Source organism: Pomacea canaliculata, linkage group LG7, assembly GCF_003073045.1.
Source record: "Pomacea canaliculata isolate SZHN2017 linkage group LG7, ASM307304v1, whole genome shotgun sequence".
NCBI classification, from domain to species: Eukaryota; Metazoa; Mollusca; class Gastropoda; order Architaenioglossa; family Ampullariidae; genus Pomacea; species Pomacea canaliculata.
The window spans coordinates 21023652-21047112 of NC_037596.1; the positions used below are offsets into that span (position 1 = coordinate 21023652).

General features: G+C 39.0%; 2 protein-coding genes across 2 annotated transcripts; both read right to left on the reverse strand.

Moving 5' to 3' along the window:
- Positions 1-257: 257 nt before the first annotated feature.
- LOC112567526 lies at positions 258-5342 on the reverse strand. The gene is made up of 7 exons (XM_025244220.1): positions 5291-5342; positions 5031-5158; positions 3931-4069; positions 3209-3451; positions 2620-2895; positions 2392-2499; positions 258-1895 (listed from the first exon to the last, which is right to left on the reverse strand). The coding sequence occupies exons 1-7, from the start codon at positions 5340-5342 to the stop codon at positions 1780-1782; spliced, it is 1062 nt and encodes a 353-aa protein (XP_025100005.1). The 3' UTR covers positions 258-1779.
- A 1120-nt stretch (positions 5343-6462) lies between these two features.
- On the reverse strand, positions 6463-17847 carry LOC112568996. Its single transcript, XM_025246628.1, has 9 exons — positions 16815-17847; positions 15438-15752; positions 12935-13065; positions 12501-12642; positions 11104-11346; positions 10498-10781; positions 9031-9186; positions 8208-8252; positions 6463-7702 (listed from the first exon to the last, which is right to left on the reverse strand). Exons 1-6 carry the CDS (start codon positions 16870-16872, stop codon positions 10552-10554), a joined length of 1119 nt encoding a protein of 372 aa, XP_025102413.1. The 5' UTR covers positions 16873-17847; the 3' UTR covers positions 6463-7702; positions 8208-8252; positions 9031-9186; positions 10498-10551.
- Positions 17848-23461: the final 5614 nt, after the last annotated feature.

The window sequence follows — 23461 nt, forward strand, 5'->3', positions numbered from 1 at the left end:
CTGAGCTGCGAATAGCAGTGGGTACGAACATCGCACACAGGTTCGCTTCTCTGTGCAACAGCAAGCAGGCTCAACCTTCTCATTAATCAAAGTGAGTGTCCAATAAAATAATATTTATTAGCACCGCAGAATTTGCTTTAGTAAAATTTCATTAACAGTTATACTTCTTGCAGATACGAACTTTGTTCTTCTGTTGTTGATTTCCTCGACGCGGCGTTCGAGCTTAGCTAAGCCCCCCCCCCCCCCCCGCTCTTCCACCGGCCTGGCTAAGGGGGTCGCGGACGTACCGGTGTTCGTCAGGTGGGTCGTCACATGTAAAAGGTTGAGAACCGCTGGAATAAGATGTCACAATAATGAAGATTGTAATAGTAGTTTTACTAATTGTGTAGAGCTGAAGCTGTTACCGTGGTTTTAGGCTGAGCTTTGAGCGCTGAGTAAACAGTACAAACCGCGTGTGTTACTCAGCTACATATTGAATACCTAGCATTCACATACCTACATATTTCATGTTATTCGAGTCAGGGTCAAAAACACACAGTAAAATTGAGAAGGTTATCAGTTGAAGTACCACACAATGTTTCCCTGCTTTGTTTTGCTTTAACCTAGTATGAAACACTTCTTGTAAACAACAAAACAAGTTTGAATACACAGACACTTGTAGCACATGTTCCTACGTCTTTCAAATGGACTTGAAGAGTTAATTAGTGAGGCTTTAACTGTTCTAATTTCAAGTGCTGCTAACAGGTTATCATTACTGCCAGTCACCTCACATCCGGGTACTTGTCTGTAGTCAACTGTCAACAGGTCCGGCGAGACACGGGATGAGGACATGTCCTCGTTTTGTCGACTCAAGATTGAAACTAAAATGTCAGACATCTCATGTGACAAGTCGTGAGGTTTGCAGTCCTGTGGAGATAATAGATGACAGACTGTGCTTCATGTTGATGTTCAGACACCGCCCTGTCCTCTAGTGTTTGACTAAAAGAAAGGAAAACGAAATCCGTATCCTGCCCACAACCTTCAGTCTGAACCCTCTTTTCTGCAGAACTCACAGAATCTGTCAGTAAAGTTTCTTTTTCAGAAAACCGACTGTGACGGTAATGGAATTTATAAAACAAAATAAAATAATAATCACATAAGCTCTTATACCTACACAGACATGTACACCACAAATTAATACAAAATATTTAAACTGATTTTTACTTATTTCATCAAAACAAGTCTGATAATCACCATTGAAATTCACATCTATAATGTATTTTGCAACAAAATGTGTTTACATTTTATATAAAGGCAAAATGCGGCTCTTTATAAGAAACTGAATTTCTGCTTTCTCTCTCACAGATTATATATAGAGAGGAATCGAAAATAAATGACAACGATCATGAATTACAATAATGAATTCAAGGTAGAAGAATTTCACTCAAAAGTTAAATTAACATTGCAGAAAAACTTATATAGTCGCACCCAGGAAAACTGAACACTTTCCATTATACTCAGAATGTTCAATGTAAGCTTATGTACCACTGTACACAATTTTAACCCCTTTTCTGTCAACTGAAGGCCAGATTATTGTCAGATGAAACAAATCATTAATGTATGTTAATTATGTTGTCTGTATGTTACTGACCAAGTACTAAAGACCGGTATAAATTGGGATACATGTATAACTTAGTATCTTTATAATACTTAATAATTTATCAATAGAATCTTACATCAACAGAAGAAAAATGTAAAACATTTTCCAACGACTGCCACATACCCTGGCCACGTGACTGTTCAGTGTAAGTCTGAAGACGTTGGAGCTGTTTCACAGTGACCTTGACCTCTCATCTCTAGGTCCATGTAAGGATGCGGCTCTTCTCTGCCCATAGTGGTGCTGGCGTACATTGCATCTGAAAATTGTATCAAAGTACTGACTATGTTTTCCTTCATTTTATTTTGCTCATTTGTTCTAGAAATGTTATCACTTTTTTACATTAAACATCAACCGTAGACATACAGGTTATACGCCAAACACCAATATTCTGTGCCTGTGACTAGAACTGTACCCACCTTCTTCTTTTCTCTCTCATTCTGGCAGGACTGAGTACCGATGTTCCTGTTTTCCACATTTATGCAGTATAAAGAGCACAAACTTTGGTTGCTGAGCAGCTAGCTGACTTTTTTGGAACTGTGAAGGTTTTTATAAAGAATTACAAGTCACCATCGAGCGACGATGCAAGACATCAGACATTGTAGTTGTTACATAAGGAATGGGTTGGTCTTCAGAGATAATAACATCCAAAGTCGTCGCTTGCCTTTCCGAAGAGGATACCAATAATTCAATGTGTAATGCTTTATAGAGAATTTGCAGATTTAACTAAGTCTTTATGTGCATAAGAACTTTACCTTTTCGTTTTCTTAAAATATAGAGAACGACGACAACGATGACAGCAGTCAAGATAATGACACCAGCAGCAGCTCCACCAACAGCTGCAGCTATTAGAGAATGAGTTCCTGTGAGAAAAGAAAGCTTTTTTAAAGATGAGGCTATATACTTTCATTAGTAAAACCATAAAACTAAGATTTCGTCCCTAAATGTTGTTTTCTCTTTACTCAAACCCTGTGTTTACCCACCTGTGAGGCCAGGACTGTAGGATGTTGTCACAGAGATGTCAAACAGGGAGTTGACGGCTGTGCATGTGATCACATCGGTGTCACTGATTGGCCGAGACACGAGGCACGTGCTGCCATCTACACTTGTTGTCACTTCTGCGCATGCTCCCTGCCAAGAGTAGATAACTGCGGGGTACGCTTCTGAAGCTGAGCAGACGAGCGAAGTGTTTGCGCTGTTGCTAGGAGACGAGCTGCGGATTGAGACGATGTCCGGGCCGTCTATGGAGGGTTTGTACACTGAGTGAATGATTATTTAGTAAACGATGAAGGGAGTAATAAACAGTAATTAGTAGTAAGGACTGAGGATTACCAGGTGTCAGCAGGTGTCGGTGTGGAAGCACACAGATATCTATCCACAGCTTTATGGATAATCATTATATTAATTATCACTGGCATCAACATCCTTATTGACCACCGTACCACGGGAAAATCTAATCTCATCGCATTTTACAAGAAAAACATTCCTCCATCTATATCCACGATGCCAGGTCAATTTTTTTATGTTATGCTCTTCTGTTTCTGTGACACAATATACAATATACTCCCTTACATGCCACAAGCAGTGTGTAGTAGCTGGTGCTGTTTGTGTCTCCTCCCCAGGTCACGTGACATCTGAACTGCGTGCCATTGGCTGACCGTGGAACAGATCTGATCACCTTCTGTCTGTCCTTCTCTCCCTCCAGGCGGACAATGGCGGAGGGACTGCCGGCAGTCTCTGTCTCGCAGGCAACGACAAAGCTGCTTCCTAACAGCACAACACGAGGGCAGAATATGGACAGGTCACCTGGAGAAGCTGTATTTAGTACACAACATCTTGTAACAACAATAAGCGCGTAATCTCAGAAATACATCATTACCATTACCACCACCAAAGCCCCCCTTCGTTATCGTCCTCAGGGCCGTGTTTAGTGGCAGGGAGACGAGGCATCTGCCTAGTGGCCCCCACTTTTGATTTATAGAACCACTGGGCTCCAAACTAGCCCTGTCTCGTCCCAACTAACGGCTAAAAACTAGCCTGTATACCACAGATATAATTCCACTCTATTTCCATTATGTGTACATCACACCTAACATGGACACCTATCAGGTATTGCATTTCTGTAATACTGATCACAAAAGGCTAACGATTGCAGAAAATCTACACAGGAGCAGATAATGTGTCATAGGCTGACTGGGCAGGTTATTTATTACACAAGGTGACACTAGGCATTACCTAGTTACATGTTTACAGCAGCACCTAGTGTACCTGGAGTAGTACAGGTGTGTTATTACCTATTTCAATGGTTTGCGGAGACTCGCTGGTAGCAGGAGGAAATACAGACACGTTGTAGGTGTACTTGTCCACGACTTTTGGCAATTGTTGTGTAAACAAACATCGCTCACGATCTTCACTCAACGATCCAGATATTTGCTTAACACAAAGAAAATGTGACATCATTCAGCGATAACCCAAACTTCAGGTATAAGTGTATTTCGTGACATTCACTTTCAGTAAACAGTCTTTAAAACTGCAAATGCGAATGCTGCACAACCCAACCCCCAACACACAGCCACCCTTTCATCCCCGCAGGTACACACACACACACGCATACGCACACGCACACACGTACACACACACACACACACACACACGCATACACGGACGCAGGTAGTCAAGTGGTTCGAGCACCTGCATTCAAACCGTGAGGCGCCCCGTTCACTACCTGTGTAAACTGTCCCTAGTCAACCCTGCTGTCATGAATAGACAGAATAGAACCTGATTCCACTAAGGTTTGGATAAGGTAAAGAAGGGAAGGACCAAATACCTGGCCCCGAGAAACGTGAGGACCCACCCATAACCACCCAAAAGGTTAGGAGACGACACTCGAACACCGGCACGTAGAAATGAGCGACTAAACACCCATGAAAAAAAATCATTAAAAACATAATTCAGGTAAACAGTTGTGATGTTATTGTCTTCTACAAAGAAGGGAATTCTATTTAATAATCCGAAAAAGCTTAAACTTTAAGTTTATTTATTCATGTTTTCTTTACAATATCTTCCGTAAAGCATGAAATTCAATTTCCTGAGTTTCTGCCACTCCTCCTGACATTTAGAGTTAGTACATAATAAATACCTTGTTAAAATGGTAAAGCTGCTATAGAAATTCGAGGTATCTGTACATCTAGAATGAAGGTTAAAGAGTGACACGTGTTCATGTCAGCACCATGGCACACACGTGATCGCACAGTAAAATATTAAATAACCAAAACTCACCCAAACAAACCGGCAAAATGTGTTAAAACCCTGTACACATACATAAAAGCTTTAACTTATTTCGTCTAGTTTCTTTGTAGTTTAATTACTGAACATTGGACCCAAGCCTCCCTACATCGCTCAGTGTCCAGCTGCAGCTGTAGACGTTGTCAGAGGAAAAAGCCTCCTGCACACGACATGAACCTGACACAGTCCAGTTGACAGTGTCAGTGGTGACCTGACACTCACTGATGACAGAGTGACCTGTAAACAAACAAAAAGTAAACATGCTTTAGAGAAGATTGACTTTATGGGACACTTTGTAATATGAGAGAAATGTACAAGACAGGAGACTACAGAACTGTTCAGGACGGTTCAAGATATTAAAGGACGCACAGTGCACCTCAACACAAGACAGACGTGTACACAGCGCTTCAAGACAAGACATGGTTCTACGAAAACACTTGAACACAAAGAAAGACTTACAGGATGCATTAAGACATGACGGGACTGTAAAAGACACTTGAATGTGTGAGTGACGAATACAAGAAGCTTCTAGACATGACATGACTGTTGATACTATTTAAGACATGACAAGATTGTGGAAGGAATGTCAAGACATGACAGGACTATACAAGACGCTTCCAGAAATGATTCACGTATACAATGAAGCTTCAAGACAAGACACGACTGTGACATTACAGACAGGACAGAACGTACATGACACGTCAGGATAGAACATGACTGTGTATGACACTTCAGTATAAGACAGGACTGCACAGGGCGTCCAGATAGATGACAGGACTTACGGGACGCTTAATGACATGACATGTGTTACAGGGCGCTTAATGACATGACATGACATGAGTTACAAGACAGGACAAAGACAGGACAAGACTGCACAGGACCTCCAAGATGACAGGACTTACAGGACTCTTAATGACATGACAGGATTTACAGGACGCCTAAAGATAAGACAAGACTGCACAGAACACTTAATGACATGACAGGACTTACAGGACGCTCAGTGACATGACAGGAGTGTACAGCGCCCAAGGAATGTTTTCGTTTTTGTCCAATGCGGCGAGTGTTGCTCTGGCTGGGTATATCGCCGTCTATAAATCTAACCGATATTTAATATTACCTTTCGGGTTTTGTTTAGACTTAGGATTTTGATACAAACCTTTATTTTGGACAGAAAGGATAAACAAAGGATCGAGGTAGTGGTTTGTTAAACTGGGAACTTAAGTCAACTGTAGAACATGTTCGTCGCCATAAAAGAAAAAAAAAGATCGCTTCTGGGTCAGATGTCAAACATGAATCACAGCAGAAGTGAGCACGTCTTTGTCAATGTTTGTGTATCAGGTGTGCAGTGTGTATGTCTGTGTGTCAGGTGTGCAGTGTGTATGTCTGTGTGTCAGGTGATGGAGCAGGTGAACACATCCACACATCGCATACGGCAATGATTGTCCTCACACTGTCAGTGTACACTACACGGCGTGTGAACATTTCCTCGTTGGCAAAGTTAAAAAAAAAACAACCCAAAACAAAACCAGGAGGTGGTATGGTCCTAGTATCAAATGTTCTATTCTTCTACCTCGTCATGCGATCTTCAATCAAACGCCAAGTACAAAACTTTTATGGAACATAAACAAAGACAAGAAAACTCTAAACTTACTGAGACTAATATTTAGTAAGAAAAACTCAAAGTGGACTAGAATACTAAGTGTGTATATGGATGTCATGATAATATCTTTTTCTCTACTCAATACTTTGATAACAAATGACATTAGTCAAGTTCCTAGTCGACCATTGTGTCACCTTCAGACCACCTGTGGTTTGAGTGAGTCTTTACACATCCTTCATTCTTTGATGTTGTTAAATCAACAATTTTACTGTCATGGTCATCCACAAAATGCTCGAGGTCTGTTATTGTTTTTATAGAAAACCTAATGTCAGGCAGTTTTGCTTGTATAACTACTGGCTTTTTCAATATATATATATAATTATTAAAAGTCACAATTTCCGTAAGTTTTACTTCTGTACGTAGTTGTGTAACAAGTCTGTGCGAGCACGCATATTTCTTTGAGTATCTTTAAGAATGTAGTTTTGGCGGAGTTGAAATGTGTGGATGAAGTATACAGTATGCGTGTGTGTAGGTTTTTGTGTTTTCATGTGTGTGTGTGTGTGTGAGAGAGAGAGGGTGAAGAAAGATCGAGGAAAAGAGCGATCAAAATAAGAGGAATTTTGTGTACATGTGTGGCTACATTTCACGTGCTTGTAGTGGCGACTACAGGTGTGTAATTCTTGGTTATAAAAAAAAGTGATGGCCTACTACAAAGTCACCTGGCGAATAAATCTGTATTCTGTTCACGAAGATTACTCAATGTTTCCTTCTCTTCCCAGTCATGACCGTGGAGAGATATAGATGACGTGCAGACATCAACTGATAACCATGGATACTAATGAATTCAGCAATTGACATCCAGTGATGTCTGTGACATTTAGTGATGACTGTGACATCCAAAGAAACTTAACGTGCCCCATCCGTGTCTCAGTTGCTGTAGGGGTTCATAGACAGCCGGTGGTGAGGCTGAGGGTAGGTGTTGCCAGTGCCCACCTCCCGTATCTCACTGTAATATCCTCCACTCGGACTGTCTTCATACTGCGCGCTGACCTCTTGTTTATTCCTGTGACTGGCTTCCCTGTCTGTACCCTGACCACGTGACCTGTAGTTGTCACCGCAGCTGCTGTGTGGTCCGGCAGTCTCAGAACTGTCGTACACCTCGTTGATGTGGTCCTCGAACTCTGTAGAACATGTAGAGAGAGGTCACGTGATGTCATACACAACATGGCACTGGTAGGGACAACTAGGCTCTCACAACTGTTGTGTTGTCATGTCTGAATGTTTACTGTTTTACTGCATTTGTCTTTGTCTGTCTGTATGTCTGTCTGCATATTAAGAATATGACATGAACATTTCTCATTGTCTCCTTGCCCTTTGAGAAATTAATGAATAATTAAACAGAGACCACAGATAGTGTTACAGCGGACATTAGAAATAAATCAAGCGCATGTCTGTCTATAGATATATATCTACACTCTCAAACTGGGAAAAATTACATTTTATTTGTCAAGATGTGTATGTTTACGATATCCTTTAAATTGTAAAGAGCATACGCATCGTTTCTGTCATTTTTATTTGCTACAGTGTCAGATGGTTTCTTATCTGTGAGAGTGAATAACATGGATAATAACATAGATGATATACATTGTAATAATGTTATTATAATAATATTTATGATAAACTTACCAGAATCCTGGCACGGATGGCTCTTTGTTGTCTTTTCTGGCGCTTCTGACAAAAGCAAAACGAATGTTGTTTAATTTTTTTAGAATGAAGCTCGAAGACCGTTTACCTTAAAAAAAACCCCAGGAGAATAGCAAGTCAGAGTCAAACAATGAGGGCAACCTCACATTAAAAACACAGATATAAAACTACCCGAGAGACCATGAGCTCGCTGAAGTCAGTACACAGCCATCTTACCTCTCGTAACGTCAGTGATCACAGCGGGACATTAACACATGGACAGTCATCTCCTCATTCATACAGGACTAAAGTAGTTCCACAAACAACAGTAAACGAAAGTATTCAAAGTTGAAAAATTAGGAAAAACGATAATATACCAGGGATAGGCACTTGTAGTACTGAGTGTCTAACTACAAATATCAACATAATAAACATGAGCAAGACATTCCTGAGTTGTGATTGAAACGAAATGAGAGCCAAACAGCGTTTGTAGTTTAGTTGTCTATAAATAGAGAACAAATTTGTGTGATGAGATTTTTACATATAGGAACATAAAAAAAAAATTGGCTCAGTTTATCTCTATGACAGATCGTTCTACTTCTAATATAGAAAGAACAGCAATGTATAAAATTTTTTTTTATCAGACACGTTTTTTTTTTGCTTACAGTACAAAGACAGGATGGTATTGTCAAAGAGTATATTTCACACTTAAATTTCAGGGATCATTAAAATATCCACATTCTCGATGTCAAACGTAAAGTAATCATGACAGCGTGTTTTAACATCACGTGATGTAAAAACAAGCGAAACAAAAGAAACTCCTTACTCTTTAATGTGCGCCTTCTCCTGATGATAATAACGAGCGAAATGGCGATGACGGCAGTTACAATCACAGCGACAGCAGCTCCGACGACGGGTCCGACGACAGCCGATGCTGATGACAGTGAATCTGTTGTCAAGACAACGCTGATGTTTCCTGTCCCTTGGATGTGAATGTAAAACATTAACTGTTATTACTGATGAGATACGTGATGGTAGGATTATGTATTTCCTTTGAACAAGATATGATGAAAGTCAAACATCAGCTGCTATACATCATGCTAGGGTATAAGGGATCATGCGTTTTATAACTTCTAAATTTAATATTTACTAACGAAAGTTAAAAAAGAGAAATATAAATTGTAGTGCACTGTTTGTAACTGTAGGGTATCGTATTTCTGTGTTGGTGACTCTGTGCGGGAGATGTTTTCTCTACCTGAACAACACCTTTCTGCTCTCGCTGGGGTACACTGGGATCTCGATGTGAGTATAAGTGATATTCCAACAAAGAAGAGTAATAACTATTAATGTCAGGAGGAGTCAGAAACAGACTGAACAGGAGGTGGTGTTGACACACATTATCACCATCCCCCTGTCCAGTCTTTCTCTGTCAGGTAGTTTTTTCTGTCTTACTGAACATGGCAAACACATGATGCATCATTCCAACCTGAAAAAAATGTTATTAAAGGTTGCTAAATCTTTTTGTTCAGAGAAGAGCAGGTGTTGGGGGCTCATGAGACGTGTGTCAGTCACTTAAGAGGTTTAAAGATCTCAGAAATCGTTCCCCTCCATTATTATGTTGGTGGGTAATTGGGGTCATGTCATAACTGTCACCCTGAGAACAATTTTTTTCATGAGGAAACGCAGATGCATTGCAACATCCGCTTGCGGACCATATCACCAACAAACACAGTGCCAAGCAAACCTAATGTTACAGCCTCCACAGACTATCAGCTTTGTCTCTCATGTCTGTTGTGGCCAAGTGTTTGGAGAGGTTTGTGTGCAACTTGATAAAGTCTTCTGGAGCCAATCGTTTAGGTACTTTTTAGTTTTCTTCCAGATAATAAAGAGGAATGTCTAGCACCTCTCACTCTTTTAGATACTCTCCTACAACACTTTGACACTTCTGCCACTTAAGTTTCTTTTTCATGAACTTTTCAAGCGAATGTAAAACGGTCTTACCTCATCTTTTTTTTTCCAATCTGTGCTTAGTTTTTAACTGTTAATTTGCTTGTAGTTTCCTGAACACAGCGCACTTAGCTTGCATCCACATGTGGAAAAGCGTTGATGATGATGATGGTTATAATGATGATGGTGATGATTTAACATACACAGATAACAGCTTCAATGAAATTTACGTCTTACATAAACGTTACCGCCCTATATATATATATCAAAACATATATAATGTAAATACTACATCTGCTTTGTTTGATGATTGACGGTAAATAAAAGCAGACGTCAGTTATCTCACCAGTTATCCGAAGTGTCACTGATGTCGAGACGGATATCCGGCTGTCGATACTATTTATAGTGTACACGTCACACTTTTCCCGTCATCCTTGGCGTCCAGACTAACGGTGCACGTGCTGCTCCTGGCGGCGTGTGTTTCATTCTGACAAACACCTGCACTCCAGGTAAAGTTCACACCTGGGTACACAGCACCTGTTGTGTTACATGATAACATTATGACTGTTGAACCGTTGCTACCTGGATGATGTGTTTCGCTAATGACGACATCACTGGGGCCCTCCACATCTAAAATATTGAGAAACAAGAGAATAAATGGATAAACAGCACAAAAAATATTTAACTAATCTTTATAGCAGAAAATGATTTTCGTAGTATGGATTATATTGTCTGAAAATAAATTAAGAGAGCTTTATTATTAATCTGACTCGAGAAATTATTGAATACCAGGTAATGGGTTAGATTAATGTCTCATGTGAGATTAAAATTAAAATGTGTCATGCCAGGGCATAACCCCTGATCCAAATATTTCTTTCTATCTTCATTACTGGGGCAGTTGTTACAAAATGTTAAGCTAAATAAAGAAAATATAGAGAAATGTGTTATGTACCATCAACCAGCAGAGTGTAGGTGATGGAGGTGTAGACACGCCCAGCCCATGTCACGTGACACGTGAACTGTGTGCCGTTGTCCTCCCGCTGTACGTTAGTCTTCACCAGCTTCTCACTGTCTCGTCCCTCCCATCTCACTGTGGCTGGAGGACTGGCGGTGTTTGTCGTCTGACATGTACAGGACAGGTCTCCTCCACTCACCACCGAGTGTGGACACGTGGTTGTTACGTCACCTGGAGCCACTGTGTAACAGAACTAAATTAAGGACTACACCACTTGTTGACAAACAATTTTGCTGAATTTCTATGGTATTCTTTCCTTTTCAGCTTAGCTGTAGCCAGAGAGTTTAGAGAAAATAAAAAAGGCGCATTTTAAAATATCAAGTATCATCCAAAAGTTTCTTTTTTCTGTGATGCGACGCAACTCATTATTGCAAATAGTGTAGTCGTCACCAAGTGTTGTGGGACAGACCACCTTAATAAATTCCCCTGCAAACAAAACAAATCGAGCTTGAGGACTCGCTGAAAAATACGAAACTCGTCTTTCCTACTAAGTTACACATCTTCGTAATCAGGAACTCATGACATCAGATAAAATTAATGATCAATTGGCAGCAAGAAAGGTAGAATAGGCCATACATTTCTGCCACTTTCATGAGCATACTCTACAACATTAAATATCAGGTTCTGTTTACATTTACAAATTATTGTCAGTTTCATTGCATTGTCTGAAGATGATGTAAACAATAACACTTAGTTCTTACTAGACAGGACTGTAGACCGAGAGAAGAGTTTTACCTAAGAGAAGAGTGACTCAGTAACCCTTGTTACTTATTTCCTCGTCAGTGAAGTGAAATTCAAAGAGTGTCTCTTTGTTTTTTTTTAAAAAAGAGCATTGTCTTGTAAGGTGACAAATTCTTGATAAGTATTTGAAGATAATAAATAGAAGTCACATGACGCAGTATATGTGTAGTTGCTGACGTATATGCGCGCAGTCATTGAGAGGCAGAGACAGAAGGAGACAGCGACACACAGAGAGAGGTGGTGTGGCAGTTATTTTATTGAAGAAAATAGTGATAGAATAGTTAAAGTTAATGTTTGTTTAACAGCTAGCTCGTGTCTTAATAAGAAGTAAACATGTTAATGTACTTCACAGTACAAAACAAAGCAAACTATATAAAACAACAAGAAACGGCAAGTAATAAGTAAAATGTAGAAACTGATATCACATTGTACGAGGACGTTTAGTAAGTTTTTTGGTGATGTACCGATATTTGGAATATTCCAAGATTCTTCATACGGAGCTAGTGTGTTTGTGTGTGTGTGTGTACGTCCGTTCGAGAGAGAGAGAGAAAGAGAGTGAGAAAGAATAAGAGAAATGTAGAAGAAACTCAGACCTAGTGTCAGTTGCTGAGAAAAGGCTGTAGTAGAAGGAGGAGACACAGAAATGCTGTAGGTGTACAGTCCCCCGGCTTGTGGCAAAGCTTGTGTGAACGAACACAGCTCACGACTGGCATCAAACCCTCCAAATGTCTGCTGCTTAGAAAATACATCCATAACATCTTCTGTACAATTTTAGATATTATTTAAGAGATTTATATAAACTTAATTTAATACAATATACAAGACACTGAACTTATTATCTTGTTTAAAATAAAGAGAAAGAACTTATGATCAGGCACATTTGTTTCCTTTAAATTCAAAGGAATAAGCAGGAACACAAACAACGGTCACATTTCAAGCAGTCATAATTTAGATATTCTACCTAAATCATTTTTGTCAGAAGACATTTCTCAAAAACCTGACCCTGTATCCCACAAGACCATGTTACCCCTGTGTTCCGTGTCCATGTACAGGTGTAGATGTTATCAGAGGAGAAAGCTTGTTGTACACGACATGAACCTGACACAGTCCAGTCCACAGGGTTGGTGGTCACGTGACACTCACTGAGCTCAGGGTGACCTGTAATACAATTATTGTGATTACTTCATCACAGAAAGATGTAAACAACAGGAAAATACACAAGATGTGACAGTGCTTAACTGTTTGTTTATTGTTTTGACGTCATCAGTCTCGTCACGGACTTGATCACACGCCTTTATCGCACCTTTGGTGTCCGAATAAAACACAAACCTGTCTGTGTACAGACCTCTGATGTACTCTCGTTGTTAGTAACCTTCGCACTTATGACATAATTGACATTTTCAATCAGTAGAATAATCCAACAAACTGAATATAAGAATTGATTGGACTTTAAAAAATATTGACATTCACATAAACCTTTGTTATCAAAGGCAGGCCTGACGAGAGGGGGGGACAGGGGGGTCTGGTGTTCCCGGGCCCGCGGCTGTCAAGGGGGCCCGGCCTTGGTCAGTGGATTTTTTTTTCTTCTTCTCCTTTTCTTTTTCTTTTAAAGAAAGGTCTAAGGACAGAACACCCAAGCATTACACATGCAGAAGTTGAGTTTCAAGTCTGTAGAATACAATTTCGAATTGTAAACATACATTATAAACTGGGAAAATAATTTACGATTACAAGTACAAGGGGCCCGGAGAGGTCGACTGTCCCGGGGCCCGGGCTGGCTCTCGGCGGCCCTGATCAAAGGTTTGCATTCTTTGTTGCTAAGTTTAGTCCCTGCTTTAATGTTTTAGTTGGACGATTAAGCGTAATGAAATTGTTATTCTCTCCATTAAACATCATCTACTCGCTATATTATAAACTACTCCTGCACGGTTCATATATTATGGCAGAAATATGGTGTAAACACAGTAACACATCTAAGCCATGTAAATAATGAACCACATGGACAAATGAGAAACACAAAAAACGTAAATAGAAAGGAGTGAGTGCTGAAAAAAAATGAAAAAAAGAGAAAAGTAAGTCAATGATATTTAAACACTCCCAAGAATCCCCCCACGTGAACACACAAGCATACTTACACAAAGACGCACATAAAATCATACAAACAAACATACACATCAACCAAAGCATACACACAGAGTAAGAGAGATTGGTTGAGAGTGAAGAGAAAGGTAGAAGAAAGGAATTAAACTGTTGACATTTATCCTACATGTAAAGTACTAAGTGGTCCCATGTATAAAGAGCAGACAGTTTGAACTCTCAAATATTAAAATGCATAAATTTCATAATAGGTGACACCTCAAAACCATTTCACAGAGATCAACATCTCAATGTCCAGACAACCTCTTAGAAGCGTTTTTGTGTTGCACCCGTCGTGTGAAGAGTTTTAAGTAAGTTTTATACCTCTACCCTGACAAAACGCGGAGAGACTAATAGAGCTCACAATAAGTTAAAAACTCAGACACAACGCTGAGTAAATTAATAACTATTGAGATACCACACAACATTTTTCTGTATCACAACAGTCCTCTAGAATAAATACAAAGTAATACTAATCAGTACAATACTTATAAACAAGGAGGCTAACACACAAAAGAAACAAAGTAGAAAGATTGTATTAAATAAAGGTATACTAGGTATACTGCAAATGACAAGAAAGATTGTCAGGAAATAAAAAGGTATAATGGATATCATAGGAACAAACAAAGCAGTTAAAGACAATAGGACAGAACATGTATCACAGCAGGATACAATATTTTAAAGAAACTACGGTGCAATAAATAAGACGTAATTAGGATGGAACAGACAAGACAGGGTGATATAAATGTATATAAATATAAATATATACAGTACACAAAGATGGACCGTATCTGCATATTTATATAAGTTGTGTGTGTGTATGTATATATAAGACACAAAACATGGTGATAGGTGACAACATAGGATTATCGATATAAAGATATCAATGCGTAAATAAATACAATACACACGCGAAAGCTTATTTGCACACATACAAAAAGTGTAATTATCTGTGCACACAATAAGAAAACAATATACAAAAATACAAATAGCAACACAAAATACACAGACTATGTAAGGGATACGGGATTTGAAGAGAACAAGCATAATCACTCAGCAGAAATAGTTATTAATGCAAGTGCAATCTACCTACAGTATTACAGCACACACATTTTAAGAAATAACTTTATATACACAATCTCAGGACATCAGTAAACATTAGGTATAATAACGCAGATGGAAACAAATAAAAATATGAAGACAAATATTGAATCTAATGAGCGGCTTACAATTCAAATGAATAAACAAGAAAGTGTTTTGTTCTGCAGACGATCATCTTACAAAGCATTTTGTTGTGTCACTACATTGCGACAAATGTCATGCTTGATATTTCATCATTACTTTATTTAGCAAAAAGTATAGAACAAGTAACAATGAGTTGATGATTGACTTACGTCTGATGACGAGAGTACAGGAGGCTATACAGCCACTCCCTCTGTCCTGACACGTGACCGTGAGACCCGCGTGACGTCGGTAATCAGGGACAAGGGTCAGCTGACTCTCCGTGGACTGCGGTGACCTGCTGAGTCTGTAGTCGTTGTATAAGTTACTGATGCAGCCAGTGTTAGCATTACACTCTCCGATAATTACTCCATCTCCTCGTCGCCAGTAAACATCAGCTGTACTGGTGAAGTCTCCACACGTGACTGGAGCAGGTGAGTCTTCAAATATTTCTAACTTGTTGTTGTTACACTTAATTATTCCTACTCCTGAGAAAGAAAGAGACGACTTTCGATAAGAATGAAGTGTGAGACGACTTAGGTTCTACCACTTCATGGAGATGTAATACTTCACGGCTTTGTCACTGTCTGAATTTGTTATTCCAGAGAATCCTTTCTTCTCTGCTTTTTATCCACTAGTTTATTTTTGGGTTAGATGTTTTCATTGTATACAATTCAACATTTTTCTGTCACGAGAGAAATTCATCTATATATTTTGTTGACTGACATTTACAATGAAAACAATAACAGTATTTAAGCAGAAAACAACGGTGGTGAATTATTCACTGTATAACATTTAACATTAACAAGCTCACATAAAAATAAATGTGAATCATTACCCAAGCTCAGTTCTAGAAACCCATCCCCACCCAAATAGTCTCTTTCTTTATCCTTCTCTCTCTCACATCCAAACTTCCTCAAACACATAAACGTCTGCACAAATTTCTCCATAGCATCACTGTCGAAGAAATAAAGCCTGTCTTTGCCCTGTTGACAACCTGGGGACAATTTGTGTACGATTTGACGGGTGCAACTGGTAATCACTAACATCTCGGAGAAATCACCTAGAACCATGGTAGCCTTTGTCCTCACCTGACATTCACACAATGCACCCACACCTCTCTACCTCACTCCTATGAGTTTTACATACATATTCCCTACTCTTTAAGCACATTCTTCTTTAGTATTATTTGGATCTTATGGAAGTGAAACAGAGTTTGAAAGACACTGAAGGGTAGTATCATTGGAGTAAGTTTGTCGATTCGTGTTTCCTAACCTTTTCTATCTATCTCTTCCCATATCCATATCATTCAAGGAGTTTAGAATTCAAAGGTAAAGTCAGAATATAACCTCCATTTAATATATTTTATTTTCCTGAATGACTTATTAAAAGTCTGCATTATATTCTCTTAGGGAAATACTAAAGTGATTCCATGCGTGACACATGGCAGTGTATTAGTGATTACAAGTGTTCCATACACAACACACAACATTGTATTGTTGATTACCTAGTGTTACATACACGACACACAACACTGTATTGTTGTTTACCTAATGTTCTGTACACACCACACAGCAGAACAACAAGTCTCATCCACGAGCTCGTCATATCAATGGTGATCCAACCTTGTGTTAAGGCATACAGGGACTAGGTGATGCTGCAAGTAGTTGTTGATCACAATATGACTTGAATTACCACTTTCAATAGACAGCAGGTAAGTGTATTTATAACGGGACACACACACACACACACAAACGCGCTCGCGCATACAGAAACAGATGTTAGGTAGAGAACTATTTAATCTGAGCTGTGTTGTTTGTGATGGTCTATGACGACAATTTAATGAGAATATGTGGTGAAAACCTTTCAGTTAATGTGGTCTGATTATGTGTGTCCCTTTATTTGCTCTTCACCCAAACGTCTATTTATAGTCATGCAACTCTGCTGCAATAGTCTGACAGTAGCAGTGATAATCTGACATCATCCGTAAAACACTTGTATTTACATTCGTGGAGAACTTTGCTCGTCTAGATGACACAATCTCTACTGTTCTCTGTATGTTTGTCTATTGGTTTTATTCTGCAAAATAATTCAAGACATAAGGTCAACATACTATCTTCGATACCTTATCGTGTCGTGTCACCCACTGAAATGTGTCTACACATGAGCAAGATTGACTAGACCGTCTCAACGCTCGACACACGTGATGACAGAGCGACAATAACTACCAACAAACAGTTGACTCACCTGTAGCAGGAAGTCTGTTACCTTTAACCCAGTTGTTGGTGTTCCTAGCGGCTTCAACTATTGTAGGCAAAACTGTATTATAGGGCGACGTGCGACGACTGTAACAACAATGTCGTCACTCGACGTCGGTCGTCTGCTCCACACCCGACACTCAACCAGTGAAAGAAAACAAAAATATCCCCAAACAATAACGGGATTCCGGTTTGACGGGTGACTGGCGTGTACGTGTATGTGTGGAACTCCAGTCACTGGCTGTGTGTCAGCTGATGTACCCAGTGCTCAGTGAACTGTGGTTTTGACCTTTTGCGACAGGTGCGTGTGACGTCAACTGTGTCACAGTTCTTTTTTCTTTGCCCAGTCACGAACATAGCTGTACTGTCACTTAAACAGGGTGTCCTAAAAGTTTCGCCCGATTTTATAAGATAAACGAATGTATGTTTTCAATGAAATTTATTGTATGATGAATGAGAACTACGAGCACAATGCTAACTATGAATGAACCAAACATGCAACAAGGATCAAAGAGAAAGAAACAAGGATGAAACAATGATATAAAGTAATAGTAACGGAATCATTCAAATTGTTCTCCGTTGGATTCGATACAAGAAACCAATCGTGATGCAATACTACGACAAACCTTTTGGCACAGTTCCACATCGATTGTGGCAAAAATTTCGGTAATAACTCTGCGAATGTTAGAAAAATCTACATTCGTTATCAAAATAAAATCCGGCGAAACTTTTTGGACAACCTGTATACCTGCACATTCCTTTGCCTGACTACCTGTACTGCCACCGAGGGCTGAATTGACATACACAGACTACAGCTAATACAAAAGGAAAAGTAAACATTTTCCATGCCTTTGCAGTAAGGAAGGAATTATCGTCCCTGATTGCTCAGTACACAGCCCTGAGTGTTCTCTCTCTCTCACATACACACACGATAAAGTGCATTCACATGCACATATTCACATATTCCTCACACACGTAGTCAACACAAAATTAAAGGAGGCACAAAGGAACCAAAGTGCAGTTAACAAGCTAGAAATACGTCTCACTGAGCTCCACACGACAACAACAACAACTATAACAATAACTAATAAAGTGCTCACATGACACCAGGGAGACAGAAAGTAGTGCAGGTCGCCAAGGTCTATAATAAACGACGAAGAGTGAGGAAACAAAGCTTCAAGTTCCAAGCATGAGGATTGTTGTTTGTCAGTAGAGGAGGACATTACTATTGTTGTTTTCTTCTCAGATATTTTGTGAATGTAAATAGTAAAGTGTTGATATATACCTGAATATCCGAGACAGAAGATAGCGAGGGGAAAGAGAGGTTGTTATACACTGCCATAACACTTACAAGTATTGACTGATATTTTACAATTAAAAATCTAAAGAAATTGTTAAGTCTTTAAAAAAAAAGAAACAAGAAAAGAAATCTTCAAAAAATGTGTCGTCACGATACTCAAACTCACGATTGTTTTAAATGTAAATTGCTGATATATGATAATTTCGTTGACTGTTATGTACGCTGAGTGTTGTGCAGTTTTTCCTAGTTTAAGTCGGACTGAGACATGAGAGCAATCAGTCTGTAACAGTAGTTAGTCTTTCAGTGTATCATAGCTTAATACTTTCTTTCTCTCTTTCTTCTATTTCAGAGAATGTCTGCTTTACTTGCTCTCTCATTTGTTTATCCTTCTTTACCTGCCTGTAGGCACAAGTACTATTATTCCCTGTCACCTTCTCTTAATATCCTTCTCTCTCAATCTCTTTTTGTCTTATTCTCTGTGTGTTTTTAGACTTTCATCTTTTTTTTTTCTAACTTCGTGATATATTTTTGTTTGACACGATAATAAAAAATGTAAGAAAAAAGCAAATAGAAACAAAGGCCACACAATGACATTAGAGGGAAAAGAAGAAAGTCTATAAATAAATAAAGCAGATGAAATTGGTCAAATGGGAAACAAACAAAATTCAGTTTGTATCATGTGTTTTTATTGTTGCTTTTATCACTATATGAGAACTCAGAGGGCTTTGTGGTATGAGAGCTTACAGAATGTAAAACTAAGGTGAATATCATGATGTAGCGTGAAGATTGTTAATATTGCCTTGAGATACTGTTTACACCTTGAAGAAGCCGTTTTTGAGTCAGAAATACATTCGATATTTTCGTTCTTTATCCTTCTTTTCTTCTGTATTAGCGATGACAAATGGTTTCCATAGTTATAATATAATTATTTAAAATTTATCTCTGTGTATCAAAGCTAATAAGTTACACAAGATATTATTACTCCATGTACATATTCAAGGTGAAAAATACCAAGAGCGTCCCCCTTGGTGTTTCTAATACATTGTTATGTGTTGTGCCCCATTGATGTATGAGCACTTGTCCTCAATTTCCAGAGAGACTGACGACGACCCTCCATCCTGTCTAATACTTATACTTCAGTCTATCACTGACAGTCACAGTCGACAGGGTGAACAAGGCAACATGTAACCAACATTCCGGAATTTGCTGAAACTCTAGAAAAGTTACACAATGTTCTCCACTCCCATTGATGAGAAGTCTGTAAAGATTCATCCACTGATGTCATGGAAACCTGCAACGACCACAACGACCCTCACTGGTGACTGAGTCCTACTCAGCTCACTCTCTTCACTCTCTCAGTTCTGTTCATGTTCATTGCCAGACGTTCATAGGCTCACAGTAGGTGTTGAAAGTGACTATCTCACTATCTTAGGACAATATTCTTGTCTATGTTGATCTTCATACTGCGAGCTGACCACTTGTTTGTTCCCGTCATTGACTTCACCGTCTGTCCCTTAGTCACGTGACCTGTAGTTCTGACCTGACTTGCCCTTTGACCCAGCTTTCTCACAGCTGTCGTAGACGACGTTGATGTGGTCCTCGAATTCTGTAAAATCACTGTGGATGAAATAGAAACTAACTTTTACTTTCCAAAACCTAGCAATTCTCCTATTGTCATATTGCAGTGTAGATCTCACCTCCATCACTGACTCATTTCAAGCCGTTAACGTGACTGCGTGCATACCATAGAGTGTAATCACTGCAATGAATTGTAGACAAGAGTTTAAAAGCACGATCATATCAGGTGAGTGTCATGGTATTTGTCAGTAGATGTCACGTTGACTCCTTCACAACCAGTCTTGGTAAGGTGACAACGAGAAGGCGTCAACTAGTAAATAAATGTGACAAACAGACTGACAGGTACATAAGTGCACGTGATGACCTGACCTCGGGCACACACATCCGGAAGAAAAGTCGCTTGTGTTGTGACTCTCAAGTCCTATACATATCTAAGAAATACAAGGATGTGTCATGTGTGAGTGTGTGCAGGTGTAAACAACATTGAGTCACACAGCTCAGTCAGCCATGCTTCAAAACTAGTTTCCTTTCACAGTTCGTCAGGTGAAGTTCACTGTGACAAGGAAGAAGATGAATGTGAAGAGACACACGACTGGCAGCACAGTGCGACTACAACACACGTACGTGTATGTATGTCAGGTGTATGAACGTGTTTGTGTTTTGTGTGTTTGTGCCCATTATGCTCAGATCTCTTGTTTCGCTTAAATTTGTCGTTTGTTAAGCTTCATCTCTACAATACTATTTTCTCACTATTTACACATTTTTCCAGTATGTACTTGAATAATAATAATGTAATATCCTCCTCCTCCTCCCCCTCATCATCATCATCATCATCATCATCATCATCATCATCATCATCATCATCATCATCATCATCATCATCATCATCATCATCATCATCATCATCAATGTTAGGTAGCTGTTCATGTTTAATGTTAATGTTTAATATATGTCGATGTTCAAGTACAGGCATGAAATCCAGGTGTACAAAGCAACCAATGGCTGATGGCACCATCTCTGTCCTGACGAACCCTGTCAAGCACACCTGTAATACGTCACACAGCTTTTTATCACGTGATGTTGTTTATTTTGATACACGGCCTTTGTCACGCTAGGGGTGAGTAAACAGTCTCACTGTGACTGAGTGTCACCTGAAGTAAATCTCACCTCCAACTCAGAAAATTCTGTAAAAGTGTTACCTGCGAGTTAAACCTTCGTTAATATAATTGTGTTAGACACAGGGTACAGGGGTACATCTGACATAGAAATATACAAACACACGAACAAACGCTGCATCAGACAATTCTATAAATCAGTAACATTCACTGTTCTGTTCTTGTGTGTGTGTGTGTGAGAGAGAGAGAGACAGAGAGACAGAGAGAGATTAAAAGACTGTGCATGCACATGTGTATATATCTAAATCACTTATATATATATATAGAATACAATATATATTTAATATTAACACAATCACATTATTCACGGTACCTAGACCTCCCTAGTCAGAAAAGCATCATTCCATTTTTCTTTGGTTTACACGAAGACGGCATAAGACGAAAATAATAGTGATAATAAAAAAATAGACTTTATTATTCCTATAACTCACGTCATGGCAGTTTTATAAATAACATCAATAATAATATACTTCATGATAGGGTGAGATTAAAACAAACTAAGATAAAAGGAATAGAAGAGGTAAAAGGTGTGAAGCTGTCTGTTAACTACAGACGAGCAGAACTCCATTGTCCAATATGTTTACATGATTAAATAAATGCACATACTTGACAACACGTCTTGCAGAGAGCAGACAAAAATAAAATAAAATAAAATAAAATAAAATTTAAAAATAAAATAAAATGGAAAGTCAACAGAAACCTTAAAAAAACGGGAAACAAAAATGTCTCGTTCACGCAAAAACTAGGCCATCACAATCACAAACATCACAAAAGGTCAACTATTGACTCCAAAAATCATATTTGAATAAGAAAAAGTTCAAAATGCAGAGAAAATGGAGGAACTGTCTCCTTTGATTCTGGCTCCGACGTGTGACTGTAGTCGCAGTGTAATTTTTACAATGTCCTCGCATTGGGTTTTATTTTGTCCAGTCGCATGTAAAATTTGTTAATTCTAGGATGTTCACTCGACTCTAGCAATATAGGCTGGACGTTTTCGTGTACTCTCCATCTCTTCTCCCACGTCTGCTTTTAATCATATTTAACCTACATCAATGATGTACATTGTATTCAACTGTGGGAAATTAATGTTATATTTAATCTTCATTAAAATAGTAGAAAATACCGTTACAGCATTCGTTCTGATTCGAAATAATAATAATACATTGGTCAATGATTAGCACAATACTGATTAACTCCCGGTGCTTTACACAAGTCATACAGTCTTTACTTACATATATGGCTTCACGTTTATCCTGTTCCTTATCTCGCGTAATGACATTAACACATTTCATTATGTGAAAAACCAACAGACAAAAGCAGTGAATAATATTATTCTAGCAGTACCCACATGCACTAAGGCAAAACTATAGTCCAGCAGGGGCTTCCTCCAATATGATAACTTGACACAATACACACAGAGAAGACATTTACTGTCACCTAGAATTACATCCACACTCATTATTGACACAATGGCTGTTCGTTCACCTTCCGTCATGTTTTTCTTGCTTGTCTGTTCTTTTAGTCTGTTTCCTATTTCTCTCGCTTACACGCCATATGTGGACAAACCTTCTTAATCTGTGCTTTCGAAAAAATTTGCATTGCTAGTTACTTTATTGTGTCCGAGGGTTGTAAAGATTCTACAAACTGTAAACAACAACAAGGGTAGGAAAATAATTTGAAGACTCACGCTGCTCCCAGTCACGTGGTGGAGACCATCACCAGTAGAGCTGATGTTGACTGGCGACGAGGAGATGGAGTCTACATCGGCCAGTGTGTAGTGCTGGACAGTAATGTAGTCCTTACTTTATTACAACGACTACAGACCTCAGCAGGTCACCGCAGTCCACGTAGATCAGCTGACCTTGTCCCTGATTACAATCCCACGC